This window comes from Pipistrellus kuhlii, unplaced genomic scaffold (assembly GCF_014108245.1).
Source record: "Pipistrellus kuhlii isolate mPipKuh1 unplaced genomic scaffold, mPipKuh1.p scaffold_m20_p_7, whole genome shotgun sequence".
Taxonomy (NCBI): domain Eukaryota; kingdom Metazoa; phylum Chordata; class Mammalia; order Chiroptera; family Vespertilionidae; genus Pipistrellus; species Pipistrellus kuhlii.
In genome coordinates this window covers 9,978,326-9,999,248 of record NW_023425573.1, presented here as the reverse complement: position 1 = coordinate 9,999,248, position 20,923 = coordinate 9,978,326, and the positions used below count along the sequence as shown (strand labels likewise).

Sequence of the window (20,923 nt, the reverse complement as noted above, 5' to 3'; positions counted from 1 at the left end):
GCCCGTGATCGAGTAGGAAGACACAGAAAGGCCCTCTCTCGCCTTCTCTTTTATTATAAAATTATATAATAGCTTGTCTTTAGATCCGATATTTCAAACGGGTCCTAGATACTACAACTCCCAGAAAGCAGCGCTTCTCACACGCTGTAACTGCTGGGAATTGTAGTTTTTTTGGGGGGAAGCACCTTGCCCTCAGGATATCTTATTTGCATAATGAGATTACTTAAGTATTTTTATTTATTTTTTTGTCTGGAATGCTTTTTCCCTTTTTTTCTCATTTTTATTAAACCATCCCGACTCCAACCAGATATTTATTACATTTCCTCTTTATCCCCCCTTTTATTTACTAAAGCCGTTCTCCGTTTATTTGATCACGCACACTCACAAGCAGAGCCACTCTGCCGAGATTATTTGTGGGCGCTCGCCTCCAGCTTCACGTTTTAAATCCAGATGAGAAGAAGGAAATTTAAAATAAATAAATAGAAGAACGCAATCAGAGTGGGAACCGACGATGGTGGCCGATAGCAGTCACATCTCCTGCCCGCGCTGCGCGCTCCGGGAGGGGATGCGCCTGCGCACTGTGCCGGTCGGTCTCCATGGCGGGGCCTCGGAGCCAAGACGAGGTTGAGTAGACTCGTTTTGAATTTTCTCCCCTCTGCTCCGGCACTCTGTGGACTCCCTCCTCGCCCCGTAGAGCTCCCGGCGGCGGCGGGCGTGGGGGGGGTGGAGGTTTGGGGAGCTGTCTGCGCGGACAGACCGGACGCTACTTCCCTCCCCCCTTCCTCCAGCCGCCGCCGCCGCCTCCCATCACCTCCCGACCCTCCCGGTCCCTAAGCAACCGCCGCCCCCGCCCCCGCCGCCGCCGCCGCCGCCGCCGGACCTCGGCGCGACCGCCGGACCGGCTCGGGGCCTTAGACGGCCAGGCCTCCGCCCCCGCCCCCGCCCGGGGAGGCTCGCGGTCCGGGGAGACCGCTGGGAAGGGGGTTCGGCGGCCGGAGGGGGTCGCGGAGCCGGGACTGCGGCCGCCGGAGAGGGACCGGCCCCTGGGCGGGAGCACCCGTGGGTGTGTGCGGTCCTTCCCGCAGCCCCCTGCCCCGGTTTTTAGGGTTTGGGGTGTTGTTTCTCTCCCCCCCCCCCTTTTTGTGAGCCCCTTTATATCTCATATTTAGAAAGGTAAAGGCGTATTCCACACCACCTCCTCCGCTGTTTAATTTTGGGGTCTAAGTTACCAAAAAGGCTCGTGTCTTATGGTCAGTGACCGGGAACTATTCTAATGCAATGTGGTTGTTTTTGGAGGATGGATGGAGAGATAACCGTACTATTTCAGATTTCGGTCACTTTTTAAGGCGTTTGTCTGGGAAGCTCCCAGCTTCGAGAATCAGGCAGAGCTGCATGGCGAAAACTGGGGGGCCCCGCGGTGTGTGCACAGGCGAAGGCAACACACGTTCCTTACACCCGATATTTCAGGCACTCACGGGCCATGAGGAGTGATTGTAAGCGGAAACCAGCCTTTGATTGGGGAGCAGGGACGGCGAAAGCGGACTGTTTTCCGTTTTTATACTCGGCCCGGGAGCCCCGCGCCCGCGCTCTAATGCCGCCCGGGCAGAAGCAGGCTGACAGCTGTGCCATGCCCACACCCTGCATGCCAGTTCCTTACACACGGCTGTCCGCCTCCTGGTGCTCGCCCCTGTGTGTGTTAACCTCGGTGCCGCACACTGAGGTCGGCTGCAGGAACTCAATGCGCCCGGTAAACGTGAGCCATGATCACCGCCATGACCGTTTAGAGATGTTCTTTACGTGGACAAATGAGAACCGCCTCATGGTAAGAGGAATAGAACAAAACCTCTGTGCTGAAGTCCCAGCGAAGGACGGGGCTGGCAAATAAACCGGTGGCCAGTCAGTCATGTGGCTCCTTGTACTGGTGAGAATGGCATTCATTAAAGGAGTTAGACCACCTGAGGCTTGGAACAGTTGCTTACTTGAGGTCTCCCTGTTTTTAATTCATCAATTTGGTAGAATTGGGTAGAAATTTGACAGTTTTAAACATCATTCTTCTTTAACCACTAGTGATTTTTTTTTTTTTAGTTACAGCAGTTAAAATTACCTGCATTCAATGTCATTGAACCTCAAAATCTTCAAAAAATTTATTTTTCAGATAATTTTAAAATTATTGATAATATTGCTCAAAATATCTTTACAAATGTGTAGATTAGTACAATTTAAAGTGTCATTGATTTGAAATCTATAAAAAACAATACAGTACCTGGTAAGAATCAATATAGGTTGCTCTTAATTCGAATTGAAAAATACCAGTAAGCCCAGATGGCATGGCTTATTGTTCATAAACTTTTGAACAATTTTTGAGCGTAGACCTATGAACCAGGAGGTCATGGTTTGATTCTGGTCAAGAGCACATGCCCGGGTTGTGGGCTCAATCCCCAGTAGGGGGCGTGAGGGTTCCCTCTCATCATTGATGTTTCTATCTCTCCCCAATAATAAAAAAAAATTTTTTTTAAGGAAAAATAAGATACAGTAAGATACAAAACCTGAAGGCTTAATGCACATGTGTCAAACACAAGGCCTGAGGGCCAAATCTGTCCCGCCAGGCCTTGCAATGTGGCCCGCACCACGCTGTCATCACTGCACTCCGCTGCGTTTCCATCACAATGACAGTTTATGACTGTTAAGTAAACCATTTGGCCCGCGATTTAGGCTGGATTTTAGATTTTGGCTCCTTCTCTGATTGAGTTCGACACCCCTAGCTTAATGAGATAAAGCTTTAATTGTCAATGCAGAAATACAGAATTCACTAAAATACATTTTTCATTTGACAGAACTTTAGTAAAGGAAAAACTTGTTAATAAGTATTCCAAAATAAGTAAACACCTAGTATGATGGCTTTGGTATGTTTTCAGCAGTGACATGTCTTAAATTTGGTGTTGTCTCCATGCGATACCTAAGGTAGTGTTTTTTCTATGAGTGTTTTCCTTAAGTTTACTTAGAATATTAACTGAAAGTTTTTGGTTCTTAATGATTTCCTACATGATTCATTTACTGAGGTCCTCATGAAGACACATTGTTATTTGGAGAACAACAGCTGGGAATATGTGTGTGTGTGTTTTATTGTTATAGGGTTGTTATTGTTTTTTTTAATATGTATATCACATGTGTCAAACACAAGGCCCGCGGGCCAAATCTGTCCCACCAGGCCTTGCAATGTGGCCCGCACCGCGCTGTCATCACTGCACTCCGCTGCGTTTCCATCACAATGACAGTTTATGACTGTTCAGTAAACCATTCGGCCCGCGATTTAGGCTGGATTTTAGATTTTGGCCCCTTCTTTGATTGAGTTCGACACCCCTAATGTATATGATGATATGATGTGGTATAGCATAAAGACAATTAGGGCAGTGGTCGGCAAACTCATTAGTCAACGGAGCCAAATATCAACAGTACAACGATTGAAATTTCTTTTGAGAGCCGAAAACCGACTTCTGTGCATGGACCACGAAGTTTCAATCGTACTGTACGTGCGTGCCCACATATGATATTTTGTGGAAGAGCCACACTCAAGGGGCCAAAGAGCCGCATGTGCCTCGCGAGCCACAGTTTGCTGACCACTGAATTAGAGCATTGGAGTCCAAATTGTTCTGGGTTTTTATTTTTATTTTTCTCCTCGTTTTGAATCAACTCTAATGCTCTGTGATCTATGGAAGTTGCAAGAGCAAAGGTAGAAAGGTGTGTATATACATGAACCAAGATTACAAGGAAATTTATAGGACAAATCTTAGAGAAAAGAGACACTGAATACTAGCCTTAAATTTGTTTTTTTCACGGAAAAAAGTTAAAGTAGGTTATGGTTTCTATGTAAATTTGCATACACTTAAATTTTGATGTTGATTTAGCATGCTATAACTTTCTCCCACCTTTAAAAAAAGTATTCTACAAAATATCTGTGAACTAGTAGTCTTGATTTAATTTTGACACCACTGATTCATATTAATTTTTTATAGATCATAAAAATTATATTGTCATTTACCTACCCTAAAAGATGAAAGATATTTTCTAAAATAATTTTGAGCAATATTTTGAAAATGTAGTTAATAAGATCTGATACTGATATTGAATAGCTTTTAAACCCCTTTAAATCTTGAGACTATCAAGGTACAGAGATAATAATAAAAAAAAAATCTTAAGAGTAAACCTCAAGTGGCTTTATTCCTTATCTGACCTCTTTGGGGATTTATTTCAGATTGTTGGTTTTAATGGATAAATTTACACAAAAGTCTATGGGAGGGAAACTCATAATAATTTGATATAAAGACACATTTTTAGAAATTGCAGCTGAGAACTGCCACTAAATTTTTGACCAAATAGAAATACAGTTGAGTACAATCAAAACAGCAGAGCCCAAGCATGGCCCACAGAGATATGAGTGACTGCGGCCTGAATAGTCTTTTCCCCTCTGCCATGTATGAAATATGTATAAGCAATAAAAAGCCCCCTTCCCTATAAATTAAAGCAACTTCTAACTTAACACTTTCTTCCCAATCTTTGCTTTTGCAATAAGGTTCAGTCCACTTTTTTTTTTAAATATATTTTATTGATTTTTGTACAGAGAGGAAGAGAGAGGGATAAAGAGTTAGAAACATCAGTGAGAGAGAGTCATCGATGAGCTGCCTCTTGCACACCCCCCACTGGGGATATGCCCGCAACCAAGGTACATGCCCTTGACCGGAATCGAACCTGGAGCCCTTCAGTCCCCAAGCCGACGCTCTATCCATTGAGCCAAACCGGTCCCGGCTCAGTCCCCTTTTTTAATGTAATGTGAAACATTCTAGAAAGCAATTTCCCAGCAAAATTTAATGCCTTAGTTTGTGTCCTGAAGTCCAGACATTAACTGTATAGAGTATATATTTAATACTTTCTCCTTTCTGTACTCTTATCCAAACCCAATACTACTTGATTAAGAAATAAGCTTGTCGCCGAAACCGGTTTGGCTCCCCAGTTTGCGGCTGTGCAGGAGGCAGCTGATCGATGTTTCTCTCTCATGTTTCTAACTCTCTATCTCTCTCCCTTCCTCTCTGTAAAAAAATCAATAAAATATATTAAAAAAGAAAAAAAGAAATAAGCTCGTCAAATCAATTCCAGGATATTATTGGGAGTGAGGGAGGGGGAGGAGAGCTTTGTTCTGAAGTTTCTATAGCTCAAAAGTCGCTGTGCTCTATTAGTAAATGTTTTCATTGTGGACAAAAATGTAATTTGCTGTAGAGGTCCTTGTTTCATTGGTTCTAGAATGTGGGAGCTGAGACAAAACTTAGTCCAAGTGTCTGATTTTATATAAAGAAGCAGAAATTACATCACCTACCACAAGACAAGGGCAGCTCTAGTAAAGTCCTTAGTGAGTCTTACTGATGGTTCCACCACACTAGGCTTGTAATGGCTATTTTATAATAAGCCTGTATAACAAAATCTAGTATTATTTTATGTGTAGGAAAATAAAATATACATTGAATATGTTCTCATTACAGAAAACAATGCTGCTATGAAGACATAATTCTCTCTCTCTCATAACTGAAGCTACTACTGTCATGATTTTAGTGCCACAGAAAGGATGACCTTCAGTGGACAAGAGGGCCTTTTGGGGGGAGTAGGATGCTGGAGGCCTGGAGATAAATTTGAGCTAGTTCCTGAAGGTAATGTTATTTTTAGCTAATTGAAAGCAACAACTGTCATAAAAGTTCACAATTGTCTATTACAAGTTAAGGGAAAAGTCACTTACACTTTCTCTATAGGTACTTTGTTATGTTTATGGCTACTTGTCGGAAAAGAATATTTTATACCTAGCTATTTGATGGATGATTTGATTTAGACATAAATTATGTAAAAACATTAAGGCTTTAGTTGATCAGATATTTGAACTCTTTCAGCTCTTAAATAATAGAAGAAAATGGAATTGAATATGATGTCAGCATGGAACAGTCTAATGATTCATTAATAGTCAACCATAATGATTCCGAAGATTCAAAAACAGATTCTCAGGTAATTTGAGATAGAGATTCAACTGGGAACTTTTTCCCATTCTAAGGGAAAACAACATGCCATTTAACAACTTTTTATGCTGAAGGAATACTATTGTATTAACGTACTCAAGAATTTTAACATTTTATTATCCATAATTCTATCATATTTAGTTTTATATATTCATAAAATTTTATACAAAATGTTGAATTATGTTTCATTAATTGAGATTGAATATAATAAAAATCAATTTCATTTAAGAATTGCTTTCTGTCTTATCAGTCTGTGAAGGACAACTCTTGTAGTCTAAAGTGGTTAATTAACTGAAAAAAGTTTTCATTTTTATTATAAACATTCTGTTTTCTTTTTAAATTGTTATGTTTTACAAACATCCAAGTGATTATTTTATTATTTTTTTGCAAAGCATTCAACCTGTATCGACTCCAGGGATCCGTCCTTTGAACAGAATAGTTCTGGTAGAGTTTTACCCATCACTCCTCATGAAGCAGATAATTCCCTCACATCACAGACTGTACCAGGGCCCCTGACTCAGGCACAGGCTCTTTCTGCAGAGCAGTTTCACCTTGTGGACCAAAATGGACAACCGATTCCGTATGAACTTCAGTCATCGGGGGATTCTAATGCACAAATGGTGAGTATACTTTATAAAGAACGAGTTTTAGCCCTGGCCAGAGCGTCAGCCCAAGCACCAAAAGGTTGAAGGTTCAATTCCTGGTCAAAGACACGTACTTGTAGGGTACTGTGGGAGGCAACTATTAAATAGTTTGTATATCCTCTCCCTTTCTCTCTCTCTCTCTCTCTCTCTCTCTCTCCCCCTCCCTCCCTTCCTCCCTCCCCCTCTTTTTCTTGCCCCTTTTCCCCCTCTTCCCCTTTCCCTCTTTCCCCCACTTCACCCCCCCTCCCTTCCACTCTCTCTAGAGAAAATATTCTCTGGTGAGGATTAATTATATATATTAATTGTGTGTGTGTGTGTGTGTGTGTGTGTGTGTGTGTTTGTGTGTGTGTACTTGTGTTTGAAGATTTAAAAATATACATTTCTTATTAAACATTCATGAGTCACATTGACTGGTTGCCTCCCACACATTGACATTCCTCTAAATTTGGGGCAATGAGTTTAGTTATTAACCTGAAAAAAAGTATAATGTATACTTTTCTCTATGTTTTTAGATTTTTTGGAACTTTGTAGTATTCCCTATAGATCAAGACAGGATGTATATAAATGCAGATATATAAAAACAAATACTGTTTAAATAGACATCTAAAAAGTTACTCCTTTAAACTAACAAAATGACTTAAAATATAGACTGTTACCACACAAATAGGCCAAACATGTATGGGCAATACAATAAATATAAAAAAGTTAATACATTTAGTTTATTCAGAACCTTGTCATATTACTAAGTTATTAGATCTCACCCATGTGTAATGACTAAGATCATAGATGGTTAAGATCATAGGACATAGGGTCGAGCTGCCTGTTTTGAATTCTAGTTTTAACACTTACCAGTTGTGAGACTTTGGAAAAATTTTTATGTATCTCGATGTTTTCATCTATAAAATGAGGGAAATAATAGTAACGACCAAAGAGGTAGGTATGTCTTTAATGATTTGAATAATAACTCTTAAATTAGTATAGGCTTATGCATTTGATTTCTTTTTTAATGAATCCAAGATGATTGTTGCCAGCTCATCAGAAAATGGACAGATGCTTCGTGTAATTCCATCTACTCAGACAGGAATGACACAAGTGATCATACCTCCGGGGCAACTTGTGGATGTGAATAGTCCTCAGGGTGAGTAATAATGGGAGATGGGATTTTAGAATGTTTTAAAGAAAAAAATGTACACTTGGAAAAATCACCTCATGAAAGTCAGTGCTAAAATTGATTTCTTTGGGTAAGGTTGTGAACTGAATAATAGAAAAAGTTTCTTAGCCCAAATAAATTTTAAGTTCATTTTCCAACTCCTGTCTAGGTTAGCTGTCTATTTCATTTTGGAATTCTATGAAGCTGGTTGACTCTTGCTTCCTCCCAAATGACCAGTGAGCATAAAATAAATTCTTAATTATGATAACACTAATAATACCAACAATAATAACAAGAATATAGTGCTAATAGCTACTGGAGAAGATTTTACACATGTATTTTTATCAGTATTGTTACATGTCACTTATTATTTTTCTTCAATGATTCTTTTCATTCTCTACTCTTTTCCTTCTTTCTTTGTTTCTTCAGTTTCAGAAAGGAGGCTCATTTTCCAAGTTTCTTTTTATTTTATTTTTTCACCACATATTTAATATATCACTATTCTCTTCCTTTTGCTTCCCTTGCCATTCATTCCATCTATTTGAATCTCTTTACTAATATTACAGTTATACTCTTTTGTCGCTTATTCAAAGTTATGATTTAGGGTAGATATTTTTACCTTAATGTTTATGATTCTTTGTCTTTGTTAACAGTTGTTAAAAAAAAACATACTTTGCAGAAAACATAATAAACATGGTATAGAAACAAAAAAAAAGAGTCAGTTTTATATTTTCCTATTAGGTATAATAGGAAATTATACAGACTTTAAATATGTATAACAATTATTTCTACCACTGTTTATCCTAGATGTTCAATATAAGTTCCAAAAACTTAATTACAGAATTTTAGTAGTCAGTATTATAATTGGAAAGTAAACAAGTTTATCGGAGAAATTCTCAATAAAGCATTGTAAGTTTTATTATCTTTAGCTTCAGAGCATATATTCCCTTTCCTGTTCCAAATATGAAAGTTCTCATTAGTTACATTCTCATGATCTTATTCAAGATACTGATGATGTTTTGTTCTTGTGATCGTGGTTAAGATGCCTCTGAAGAGAAATCCAGCAACAGAAACTTACCAACTACAAGACTGGGTGCTGTAGCAGACCGTAACAGTAGTTATATTCTGCACCCACAAGCATCCCTCCCTTCGCCCCGAAAGACAGTGACCAGGTGAGTCAATGGGACGGGAGCTCATCTTTTGTCATCACCATGAAAATATATTTTTTAATTATTACATCTAAAGCTGACTGACGGTAGAGAATATCAGAAATTCAGGAAATACAATAGACTATCATCAAACATATCTTTATTTTAATGGCTTCTTGGCAGTAAGGAAGCTAGTCTAAAAGAATAAGTGTCCAAAGTGCTGCTTTTCCTCAGTGACACTTGCCTGTCATATTTGAAACAACCTGAAAACACCTGACACTAAGAGAATTTTTAGAATAAAGAAATATTCATTGTAGTTCCTGAAATTTTTAATGGTCTCATTATGTTTTTATGCATTTAATTCCTCTGTGGTAAAATATTTAAAAAGTGTTTTGTTAATATGTATCTCAGCTTTTACTTTTGTCTTAAAATAACACTTTATAATAATTTAGAAAAATATAAACATGGCTTTAAGAAAATATTTGTGTATATATATTGATTGGTTTTAGAGAGGAAGGGAAAAGGAGAAAGAGATAGAAATATCAATGATGAGAGAGGATCATTGATTGGCTGCCTCCTGCACGTCCCACACTGGGGATTGAGCTTGCAATCTGGACATGTGACCTGACTGGGAATTGAACTGTGACCTCCTGCTTCACAGGTAGATGCTCAACCATTGAGCCATGCCGACTGGGCTAGACATGGTTTTTGTATTATTAGGATTTTTTAATCTAAGAAAATATTTTTAAATTAGTATAATACTATGACCTTTAGTCTTAGAACTTGGCATAATATCATGCTATTCCTTTTTTAAAAATATATGTTTTTATTTATTTTAAAGAGAGGGGAGGGGAGATTTCGAGAGTTAGAAACATCAATAAGAGAGAAACACCCATTAACTGCCTCCTACACAACCTCTACTGGGGATTGAGCCTGCAGCCTTGACATGTGCTCTGATGGGGAATCGAACCTCTTGGTGCATGGCTGTATACTCAACCACTGAGCTATACTGGCCAGCTATCATGCTATTCTTAACAAGTCACCTGAAGATGTTATTTTTTAAAAAATATATAGCTAATTTTAAAAAATATATTATTTTAATTATAATTAGCTAATTTTTAAAATATATATTTTATTAGCGAATTTTTAAATATATATATTTTATTGATTTTTTACAGAGAGGAAGGGAAAGAGATAGAGAATTAGAAACATCGGGGATATGCCCACATCCAAGGTACATGCCCTTGACTGAATCGAACCTGAGACCCTTCAGTCTGCAGGTGGATGCTCTATCCACTGCCAAACCAGTCAGGGCTATTAGGTAATTTTTTAATAAATGAAAATAATTATATAATGAGAAGAATATAAAATACGCTTTTAGAGAGACAAATAAAATACTTGAATTTGGAACTACAGGTACTTGGAAGAGCAAACTTGGGCATTTGTATTAGCAGGTACTGAAATAGTCACGATTAAAGAAATTATAATTAATTTACCCATCAGATCAATTTGTCATTATTCCAATTTCTTATTGTTGACCTCATATTTTGTCTCTGACACTGCCTAAGAGAATAAAGCGGTTGAATGCCATGTATATGTGTAACTTGCATCGTATATTTAAATATATTTCTCCCCTGCCTCAGAATGCCTGAAGAACCATTTCTGGCTCCTCTCCAGCCACTTTCTTCTAACACACCTATATGGGCTTGCCGTCTTAGGAGTTGTGAGGTGAGTTAAAACAACCCTTACCTAGATTCACTTAGTGAACTACAACTCATCCCAAAATGTCTACCTTTTTTTGTTTCTTAATCCTCAATGGATATTTTCCCATTGATTTTTAGAAAAAGTGGGAGGGAGGGAGGGAGGGAGAGAGATAGGAAGGAGGGAGGGAGGGAGGGATAAAGGGAAGGAGGGAGGGAGGGAGGGAGGGAGGGAGGGAGGGAGGGAGGGAGGGAGGGAGGGAGAGAGAGAGAGAGAGAGAGAGAGAGAGAGAGAGAGAGAGAGAGAGAGAGAACACTGATATGAGAGAGACACATGATTGGTTGCCTCCTGCATGCACCCTCATCGGGCCAGGGATTGAGTCTGCAACTGAAGTATGTGCTCTTGACTGGAATCTAACCGGTGGCATTCAGTCTGTGGACCAATGGTCTATACACTGAGCCAAACCAGCTAGAGCCCAAAATGTCTACGTTTGAAAACGACTTGCAGTATCTACATTCAAAGGGAGAAACCAAGTTAATTAATAAATTCTGTGTCCATTAGATAAAAGTATTTATGCTAATTTCCACAAGCTAAGAAAAAGAAAAACCCATTACTTATTTTTCGCACTTAAGGTCAGACAGGATTCCAGAGAAGGATCTTTATGAAAAGAATCTTGATAAAATGAACAAATTTTTTGACATTTTTATATAAGATACATCACAGTTTTCAAACAGATTCATAGCATAATATCAAAATAAATTTCATTAAAGAAGCCCCACAGGGAACCAATACCTTGTGGCTAGTATTATCCTGATTTGGTTGGATATGGTGGGAGAATTTTAAGTATCTGGAAGAGTGGATACATGATATATTCTTCAAGCTATTTTCCCTAAAGATTATTTGTCAATAACAAGATTTTGATAAAGCCATTGTGGCAGTGAGTTTGGCATTCTCTAACAAATACCTGGACAGTATCTATTTGATGAAGCTAGTTGAATTCAGACCAGGTCCACTGGTTGTAATAGACCATTGATCTGAAGGAGAAATGACATTGTCTTTTGAGAGCTGATGAGTCTTTTATCTTGGACAATCACCTCATTAAATTTTTTTGTACAATGAAACGTATTTGCTAATAATTGTGTTTTTTAATTTTACTACATGCAGAGAATTGGAGATTCATACCGGGGCTACTGTGTAAGTGAGACTGAATTAGAAAGTGTTTTAACATTTCACAAGCAGCAAACTCACAGTGTCTGGGGGACTCGCCAATCTCCAAGCCCAGCCAAGCCAGCTACACGTTTGATGTGGAAGTCCCAGTATGTCCCATATGATGGAATTCCATTTGTCAATACAGGTACTTTTTAAAAGACATTTTTTAAAAGGTTCAGCAGTAGCCATGATCCATTTTGAAACCGTGGATTTCATTTTGGTAGATGATAACTAAATGTTAATTGATAAAAATGTATATTAAACTAAAAAGAAAACTTAAAATAAATATAATCAACATTTTGTAAAATTGCATTTTACAATAATATATTCAATAAATCATGCTTCCTTTTGATATTATGCTGAAAATAAAAAATGATATTGAAATTCCAGGTACACCTCTTTAATAGAAATTAAACAGTAAGCAATTTCATTATTTTAAATATATATATTTCTTGTGTTTTATTTTTGTTTTTCCATCCAATCTCCAGATATTCTCTCCTCTTTTGATTTGTCTTGTCAATTTTATGGCCATTTTATATAACTTGTAACTATTGAGTTACTATATAGAATTTTGTATAATCAAGAGTTATATAGAATTTTAATATCAGGGTTCTCAAGCATCAGATGCATTATATACAGGATTCTCAAACACTAGTGTTGACTAGAGTAATAGAGTTTCAGACAGTTCCGAGAGATTTACCGTAAGACCAGTCAGACCCCACAGAACCTAAAAATAAGTGATTTATTCTAGAACTATGTGGGTACTGATGCAGCCTCATCCTAGACCTGTAAGGATAAAAAGAAATACTTAGAGGAAGATAAGATATCTTCCCTGGCTTATTCCCAGGTTTATCAGTATTCTACAAAAGAAACGCAACATTTTTCGCTGCCCTAGTTCTAATCCCTTTTTACCTCTTCACAAGTATCCACTATATGAATTTGGTGTGTATCTTTCAGTTTGTTTTTATATTTTACCACACATATTTGTATTTATTATAATATATTTTATTGTTTGGAATATTTAAAAATACATATAAATAGTAAACTGTAGACATTATTATGTAAATTTTTTGCTCATCCTTATTTTTGAAATCTATCCATATTGATACTTATAGATCCCAGTTAACTCAATTTAATTATTATAACAGTCTAGCATATGACCAAAACATAATTACTTTTCTATAAATAATCATTCAGGTCTCCAGCTTTTCAATATTACAAATGCTATAGTCAGACCTCCACAATATACATTTTCTGTTGAAAAGATGTAATTATGTGTTAAAGTGGAATTACTGAGTTGTGAATTATGCCCATTTCATCTTTACAAGAGTTTCTCAAGTTGTTCACTAAAGTGGTTGTACAAGTTCAAAAATTCCTTCTCTCAATTGTTTTTGGCCACATGTGTTTTAGAAGTTTGAATTTTTGGATTATAATAATGTAATATTAAAAAGTACTTCTAGCATGTATCCTATAAATTTCTATTTATAAAATGGTAAATTTTATTATTAAAATCATGTATGTAAATATCAGTTGACATTCAGTAAATGTAGTATTTCCTCATTTATTTAACATAATATGGTACGTTTGCTAAATGTTACAATCAACTTTTAAATTTACTTGTTTGTACACTTTATTTTAATAAGTCCAATTGCTGTATTCTTTTCTTAAGGTTGTGTAATGAAAATATAGATTTTGATATAGCCACCACCAAGTTATTCTTAATCTAGAATCCAGAATGGAGAGATACCTGATATAATATCAGTAGTTGGTTTGGGCCCACAGGGAGCAGAGCCGTGGTAATGGAGTGCCAGTATGGGCCAAGGAGAAGAGGTTGCCAGTTAAAAAAGATCAGTGAGCAGGAAAGCAGGCCTTGTCACCTTTACAAAGCCACTTGTCCAGCCCGGTAAACTTTCCTTTTTTTAAATTTCTTTCTTATTAAGTACTTATTTTTGAATAGCTAATATTCACTTTTAAAGTATTAGCAGCCCAAAAAATATACATTGAAATCTGACTTTCTTCTTACCTCTGCTCTCTTGTCCCTTTTAAAGCAGCAACTCTTACCAGTTTCTTGAATAACCTTCCAAAGTTATTCAGTGTATATGAGTGTGTGTGTGTGTGTGTGTGTGTGTGTGTGTGTGTGTGTATTTATATATATTCTCCTTTACTCTCATAAGTGTTAAATATCTCGGTAAGGCTTACTAATATTTTCTTTTTTTAATGTTAGGTAGGAGTATACCTTCTTTCCTTCTGTAAATTCACACTGATTTATTTTCATTCTGAATGCCTATTGTGATTGTTCACTGTACAGCTATTATGCTTCAGACTAGTTTGAATGTAATGACATATACTACTATACACTTTGCTTTTCTTCATTCCAAATATATCTCAAAGCTGTCATATCTGTAAATAAAAACACTGGTTATTTCTTTAAAATTTTTTTTAAAGTTTACTTTTAAAATTGAGATATAATTTGAGTATATCAATTGATATAAAATTGAGTATCTACTCTGTGCCCAGCAACTACATTTGGCTGCCATGGGAAGTAGGGAGACTAAAACAGGTATAAGATTTTCCTTAACCATGGAGAACTTAAAATTTTGTTGGAGTAGCTCAGCAAACAAAACTTTTAGAGAACATAATAGTATATAATACGGATTAGCTAACTATCTTCAGAGAGAGAACATAACCATGCAAACACATTAATAGGACAGAAAATATGGAAAGCCTGGGTGCTGAGGTTTAGATTGAATTTGGATAGGTAGAGAGTTAAAGGAAATAAATTGTAGGCTAGGAGGACTATATAAATAAAGATAGGGATGATTGTATATTTGGTATTAGAGAAAGAAGGATGATTTCTTCATTTAGATTATATAACCTTCATAGGAAAAACAATTTTATATTTGAGGTAATTGAAAGTAAGATTAAGTAAAAAGTGCCTTAGCTGGTTTGGCTCACTGGATAGAGTGTCAGCCTGAAGACTGAAGGGTACCTACTGGGTTCAGTTCTGGTCAAGGACACATGCCTGCATTGTGGGCTTGATCTCCAGTAGGGGTGTGCAGGAAGCAGCTGGTCAATGATTGTCTCTCATCATGAATGTTTCTCTCTCTCTCTCTCTCTCTCTCTCTCTCTCTCTCTCTCTCTCTCTTTCCCTTCCTCCCTCCCTCCCTGTTTTCCTCCCTCCCTCCTTTCCCCTTCCTCTCTGAAATCAATAAAAAAAAATATATAAAAAAAGACTAGGTAAAAAGCTAGAATTATATAGAATGCCTTAAATATGGCTAAGAAATTTAACTTCATTAAAGAGCAGATAGTTTAGTAGAGAGATGCAAATGTGAAGAATTATTGTGGCATAGATATATATCAAGTGGATTTAAGTAATGAAAGACTGGATGTCCAGAGGCCAGTAAAGTAACCCTGGTCTGAGGTTTTTATGGCTTCCATGAGAATGGAAAGTGGCAAAACCAGAAAAAAAAATTTAGCTATTTTTACTGAAATTATTATTATTGTTAATTTGCTAAGTATTATGAAGCACTGAGATTATAGCATGTCTTTCACATAATCCTCTGAATGCTTTCTAAAATAATTGAATTTTTTCTAAATTTTAATGCTTCAAATAAACTTCTGGTTGATAAATTAAGTTTTCTTGAGATTTCAATATAATAAAAAATTCTTTTTTTTTCTTATAAAAAGAATTTACATTAAAAAGGTACAAAAGTTTCCTGAATATAGAGTTTCTACAGACCCCAAAGTTGATAAGAAAATAATAAGAATGGAGCAAGAGAAAGCCTTTAACATGCTAAAGAAGAACTTGGTAGATGCTGGTGGTGTTTTTAGGTATGACATTTATATGATGTTATTTTATAAATTAGCAAGAATTCCTTCTGTAAGAGAAATAATAATTATGGATTCCAGTTATTTTATTGAGAAATGGTTTTTTGTAAGGCGGATGTCTCACTACTAGTTCCCTAAGTATTAAAATGATTTGCCATTGTATAAGCCAGAGGTGGGGAACCTTTTTTCTGCTAAGGGTCATTTGGATATTTATAATATCATTCTCAGGACATACAAAATTATCAACTTAAAAACTAGCCTGGTAGGGAATTTCTATGCATATATGCATAGCCCATAGTTACAGACAATAGAACGGTGAAGGCTTGGGCCGGGGCAGGGATGGGGTAGAGGGGATCAATGGGGAAGAAATACAAACAAAGGGGACATATGTAATACTTTTAACAATAAAGATAAATTTAAAAAAATTTATCTATAAGAGTGGTTCTTAACCTGTTGAGAACCGCCAGCAGGGTGGCTCAAAACCATTGGGAAACACAGATATTTACATTACGATTCATTAACAGTAGCAAAATTACAGTTGTGAAGTAGCAATGAAAATAATTTTATGGCTGGGGGTCACTACAACATGAGGAGCTGTATTAAAGGGCCATAGCATTAGAAAGGTTGAGAACCACTGGTCTAGAATTTGCAATTGTATAATGCGGTTAAGGGTATCGGTCATAGTTTTTGTATGATCTTTAAAAAAACTTTCAGATATATGAAAAAATAAGTAGACTCAGTAATTAGAACCTTAAGTTTGGAGAACATTGCATATAACATTTAATTAAGTAGGCTCAATTTATGCAATATCAGTCATTGCAAACATTTTGTACAAATATATAAATTAAAATAGTATCCTACCTGATCGTTTCATTTTCTTAGCATTTGTTTTGTGCACTGCACTATTGTACGAGCAACCTTTTAGTCTTGTTCATTGGGTAACAGGAGCTGGAATGCTGTACAGGCAGTTTGTTGAGTTCTTGTAAGAGACAATTCTCCCACATAGCTCATTCTGTGTCCACTTTTTGGTTGGAAGGATAATAGGTGTAACGCAGAGGTTATAATCTGAGGACAAAATGGTAGACCAGTGGGAAAGTACACAATTCAAAAGATGATGTTATAAAAAGTCTCATTATTTTGAGGTGAAATTTACTTAATAGGAGATTTTAAAATACTATTTTCATATAAACTTAAATCCTGTAACTTCCTTAACTTTAGGGCCATAGAAAAAAGTCTGTTAAGAAAAAAAAGAGTTTTATGTAATTGAGTTTAAAGTCAATCTTAGAAAAGTTAAGCAGAGGGCAATGTAAATTTGTATTTAATATGATATAGTAATATATAATTTTTTCATAAAGGATTATTCCTTCTCTTGATAAGTATTAACAGATGTAATTATGATTCTTGCCTTTGTCTAGTAATATAACTTTAAATATTTTCTCTTGTCAGGTGGTATGTACAGTTACCTACACAGCAAGCTCATCAGTATCACGAATTGGAGACTCCTTCTCACCCTTTGTCACCTCCCCCTTTTCCTGTGTCCTCTCTGGAAGAAGAGGAAACTGCAGTTAGGGATGAGAATTGTACATTACCCTCACGTCTGCATCCTCAAGTAGCACAGAAGATTCAAGAATTAGTATCACAAGGAATAGAACAAGTGTATGCAGTAAGGAAACATCTAAGGTATAGTAGAAACAATTGCTCTAAGTTTTTCATTTTTGTTTATTGCTGTAAGTAATACACTTCATAGTATAGAAATTTTCAGTAGATAAGCCATTAGAGTGCTTTCTACGGTGGCTTTACCAATCTGCATTCCTACCAACAGTGCACGAGGGTTCCCTTTGCTCTAAACAACTAACTAACTTATTTGTTAATTTATTGATATTTTTTTTCTTTTAATATATTTTATTGATTTTTGTACAGAGTGGAAGGGAGAGAGATAGAGAGCTCGAAACATCAATGAGAGAGAGTCATCGATCAGCCGCCTCTTGCACACCCCCCACTGGGGATATGCCCCCGCAACCAAGGCACACGCCCTTGACCGGAATCGAACCCGGGGCCCCTCAATCCCCAAGCCGACGCTCTATCCATTGAGCCAAACCGGTCCCAGCTAATTTATTGATATTAGCCAACACTTATTATTTGTTAATTTATTGATGTTAGCCATTCTTATAGGTGAAGGTGATATCTTATTGTGGTTTTAATTTGCATTTCTCTGATAATTAATTAGTGATATTGAGCATCTTTTCATTTATCTATTGGCCATCAGTATGTCTGCTTTGGAGAAGTATCCAGGTCATTTGTCCTTGAGTTCGCCCGTGAGTTTGCCTGCTGCCAGACAGTCCAGTTTCTCCCTGAATGAGTCTGGGTCCCCAGAATCTCACCCAGAACTGGAGTTCAGTGCAGTCAGGAGCTTTTGTCTCCCTCCTGCTTGAGAAAGCCAGCTGCGCACTCAGTTGCCAGTCTTCTCCTCAGCACGCACGCGTCTCAGTACCTCTGCCTCCTGTAGTTCCTCTGAAGTCTCAGTGTGCTTTCCTCTTTCCTTCTAGTTGTATAATTTCCACTCAGCCAGTCTTAATGTGGTTCTGGGTGATGTCGGTTTTGAAATTGTTGTGCAAGGCAGCAGTTTATGTGTTTACCCATGCCATCATCTTGGTTTTCAAACAATCTACTATTTACTAAATCTGAATTTTAGATCAGAGGTATAATACAGCTCTGTGATATGGTCTACCAAATATAATGCACAAAATTGTTTATATTCATTTCTTTTATGTATCTATTTTTATATAATTATATGACAATAGTGCCTTCTATTTCTATCTTCTGTTTTGTCTACTTGTAAAATGCAAGCAGATCATATTTTAAATGATTTTAATTGATGCCTTTTAGAAGCAACATAACATGATATTTATGCAAATAATCTGAGTGGGAACCCTAGCTCTCTTACTTAGTAGGTAAGTGTATAATTTGGGGCAGATTACTTAACTTCTGCAACCTATCAGTTTCCTTATCCATAAAGTAGGAATGCTAATTGTACCTACCTCAAAGGATTGTAATAAGGGTTTGAGGAAATACTTGATGTGAAGTGTTTAGTGCAGTGCCTGACCTAGGAGGCATTAAAAAACATCCTCAATTGAAAATAGTGATTCCTTTAAGTTCATAAAAATATGAAGCTCACTCTAAGATACACAGTTGCTTAACCATTGTAAATGTTACATTTCTTTAATTGCATGAATTCTATGATTTAAGGTAGGGAAATGAAAGTGGAAAAATTTAAACTCTTGCCAAAACTGGTTTGGCTCAGCAGTAGAGTGTCAGTCTGTCTGCGGACTGAAAGGTCCTGGATTTGATTCCGGTAAAGGGCATGTACACTGGTTGCGGGCACATCCCCAGTAGCGGGTGTGCAAGAGGCAGCTGGTTGATGTTTCTCTCTCATCGACGTTTCTAGCTCTCTATCTCTCTTCCTTCCTCTCTATAAAAAATCAATAAAATATATTTTTTTAAAAAGTTAAACTACTTATAAAGCTATAAACATTGCTTTATACTAGTTTATGCTACAAAGAGAACTTTCTCTCATGTGATCTAAAGTAAATCACTAGATTGTTTATGTTTTATTCCATTTTATATTATCTACAGAAAATTTGTGGAAAGAGAACTGTTCAAATCTGATGATGTACCTGAAAGACATAATCTATCCTATTTTCCAACTGTAAATGATATAAGAAACCACATCCATGAAGTACAGAAATCCTTGAGAAATGGAGATAATGTATATAACTCAGAGATTATTCCAGCAACGGTATGATTACAATTGCAATTCCTTGTTTTATTACATAGTCTTTCTCAGCTTCCATTACTATTTGGACTAATAGGGATGATTACAATTAAGCCATGTAAATAACTATGATATAAGAAAAAGTAGGGATATTTTTCTTAAAATGTAAATACTGTGAACTTTTAAATGATGATTTAACTAAATCTGTTTATTACTCTCACATGAAGAAAAACTAGTGAATTTTCAACTCTGACTATAATAATAATAGTAATCTTTATTTAAAAATCAACATAGTTTATCTCTATAAAAAGTATACCTTATTCATTTAATAGACATTTATTGATTACATGCTATGCATATTTCCCCCTCTTTAAGTAGATGGGTAAATTTAAATGGAATAGTTCAGATTAGAATAAACAAAGTAAGAATGTTAGTTCTATATTCCACCTATGGATATTAATGTTACTTCATACTGTGATAATTTCCCTCTGAATATTGGTAATTTCTATGAAAATTTTTCCCGCTCTGAAGAGATTAATCTAATTACCCAGAAACTAGTCATTGTAATGCAGATAGTGACTATAGCATTAAAATATCAGCAACAATATCCTTTGTTCTCCACATTTTTACTATCTAAATTTAGTGACTGAACAGAATAATAGATTTAGATTTTTTTTTAAGCTAGAGCTACTAGTCTTTAATATTCAAAACTCTTAATTATTCTCTATCCCAAATTCAGGAATGAAAACAGATTTGGTTAGCACTGGTCCTTGCCACCTACACTTGCTAACCAAAGTTTTGCTATCTGAACTTGAGAAGCTAATGCATTTGGTTAGTAAAGTATACTTGTGATGAATGATAATTATACTATGACAAAATATGAGAGTTGTATTGCTGTTTTAAAATATTTTTTAATATTCTACTGAAGTGAATGTTTCCTTTTTAGCTTCAGTGGACTACAGACAGTGGAAATATTCTCAGAGAGGCTGTGACAGTTACAGTTGCAGAAGGTAGGTTATCTTAATACCTTTAAAGTATAAGATCAAACAATGTTAAAACTGGGAGACATTTAATTTTTTAATTTATTTTTATTTATTTATTTATTTATTTTTATAATGTATTTTATCATTTTTTTACAGAGAGGAAGGGAGAGAGATAGAGAGCTAGAAACGTCAACGAGAGAGAAACATCGACCAGCTGCCTCTTGCACACCCCCTACTGGGGATGTGCCCACAACCCAGGTACATGCCCTTGACCAGAATTGAACCTGGGACCTTTCAGTCCGCAGACCGACGCTCTACCACTGAGCCAAACTGGTTTCAGCTGGAAGACATTTAAGATAGTATCTCATCTAATAATCAAATTTAATGGATAAGGAAATCAGAGCCCAAAGAGAAAGGAGTAACTACATTAGGACT

The 20,923-nt window shown here is 36.4% G+C and overlaps 1 protein-coding gene across 11 annotated transcripts in view; it reads left to right on the top strand.

Annotated features, from left to right (window-relative positions):
• Positions 1-378: 378 nt before the first annotated feature.
• CARF (calcium responsive transcription factor) overlaps positions 379-20,923 on the top strand; it is a 34,790-nt gene continuing 14,245 nt past the window's right edge. For 2 of the 11 annotated variants that reach the window (XR_006740524.1, XR_006740523.1), the window contains exons 1-13: positions 1,810-1,921; positions 5,532-5,696; positions 5,931-6,042; positions 6,446-6,673; positions 7,715-7,835; positions 8,890-9,019; positions 10,639-10,723; positions 11,861-12,050; positions 13,688-13,808; positions 15,593-15,736; positions 17,180-17,413; positions 19,367-19,529; positions 20,452-20,515. Coding sequence is in view for 1 of the 11 variants with exons in the window: in XM_045575608.1 (XP_045431564.1) it covers positions 5,974-6,042; positions 6,446-6,673; positions 7,715-7,835; positions 8,890-9,019; positions 10,639-10,723; positions 11,861-12,050; positions 13,688-13,808; positions 15,593-15,736; positions 17,180-17,413; positions 19,367-19,529; positions 20,452-20,515 (1,549 nt within the window). In the remaining 10 variants the exon portion in view is untranslated. Of the gene's footprint in view, positions 629-1,795; positions 1,922-5,531; positions 5,697-5,930; positions 6,043-6,445; positions 6,674-7,714; positions 7,836-8,016; positions 8,084-8,889; positions 9,020-10,638; positions 10,724-11,860; positions 12,051-13,670; positions 13,809-15,592; positions 15,737-17,179; positions 17,414-19,366; positions 19,530-20,451; positions 20,516-20,923 lie in introns of those variants that run through there. The other 9 variants (XR_006740526.1, XR_006740525.1, XM_045575608.1 and 6 more) reach the window with 9 other exon arrangements.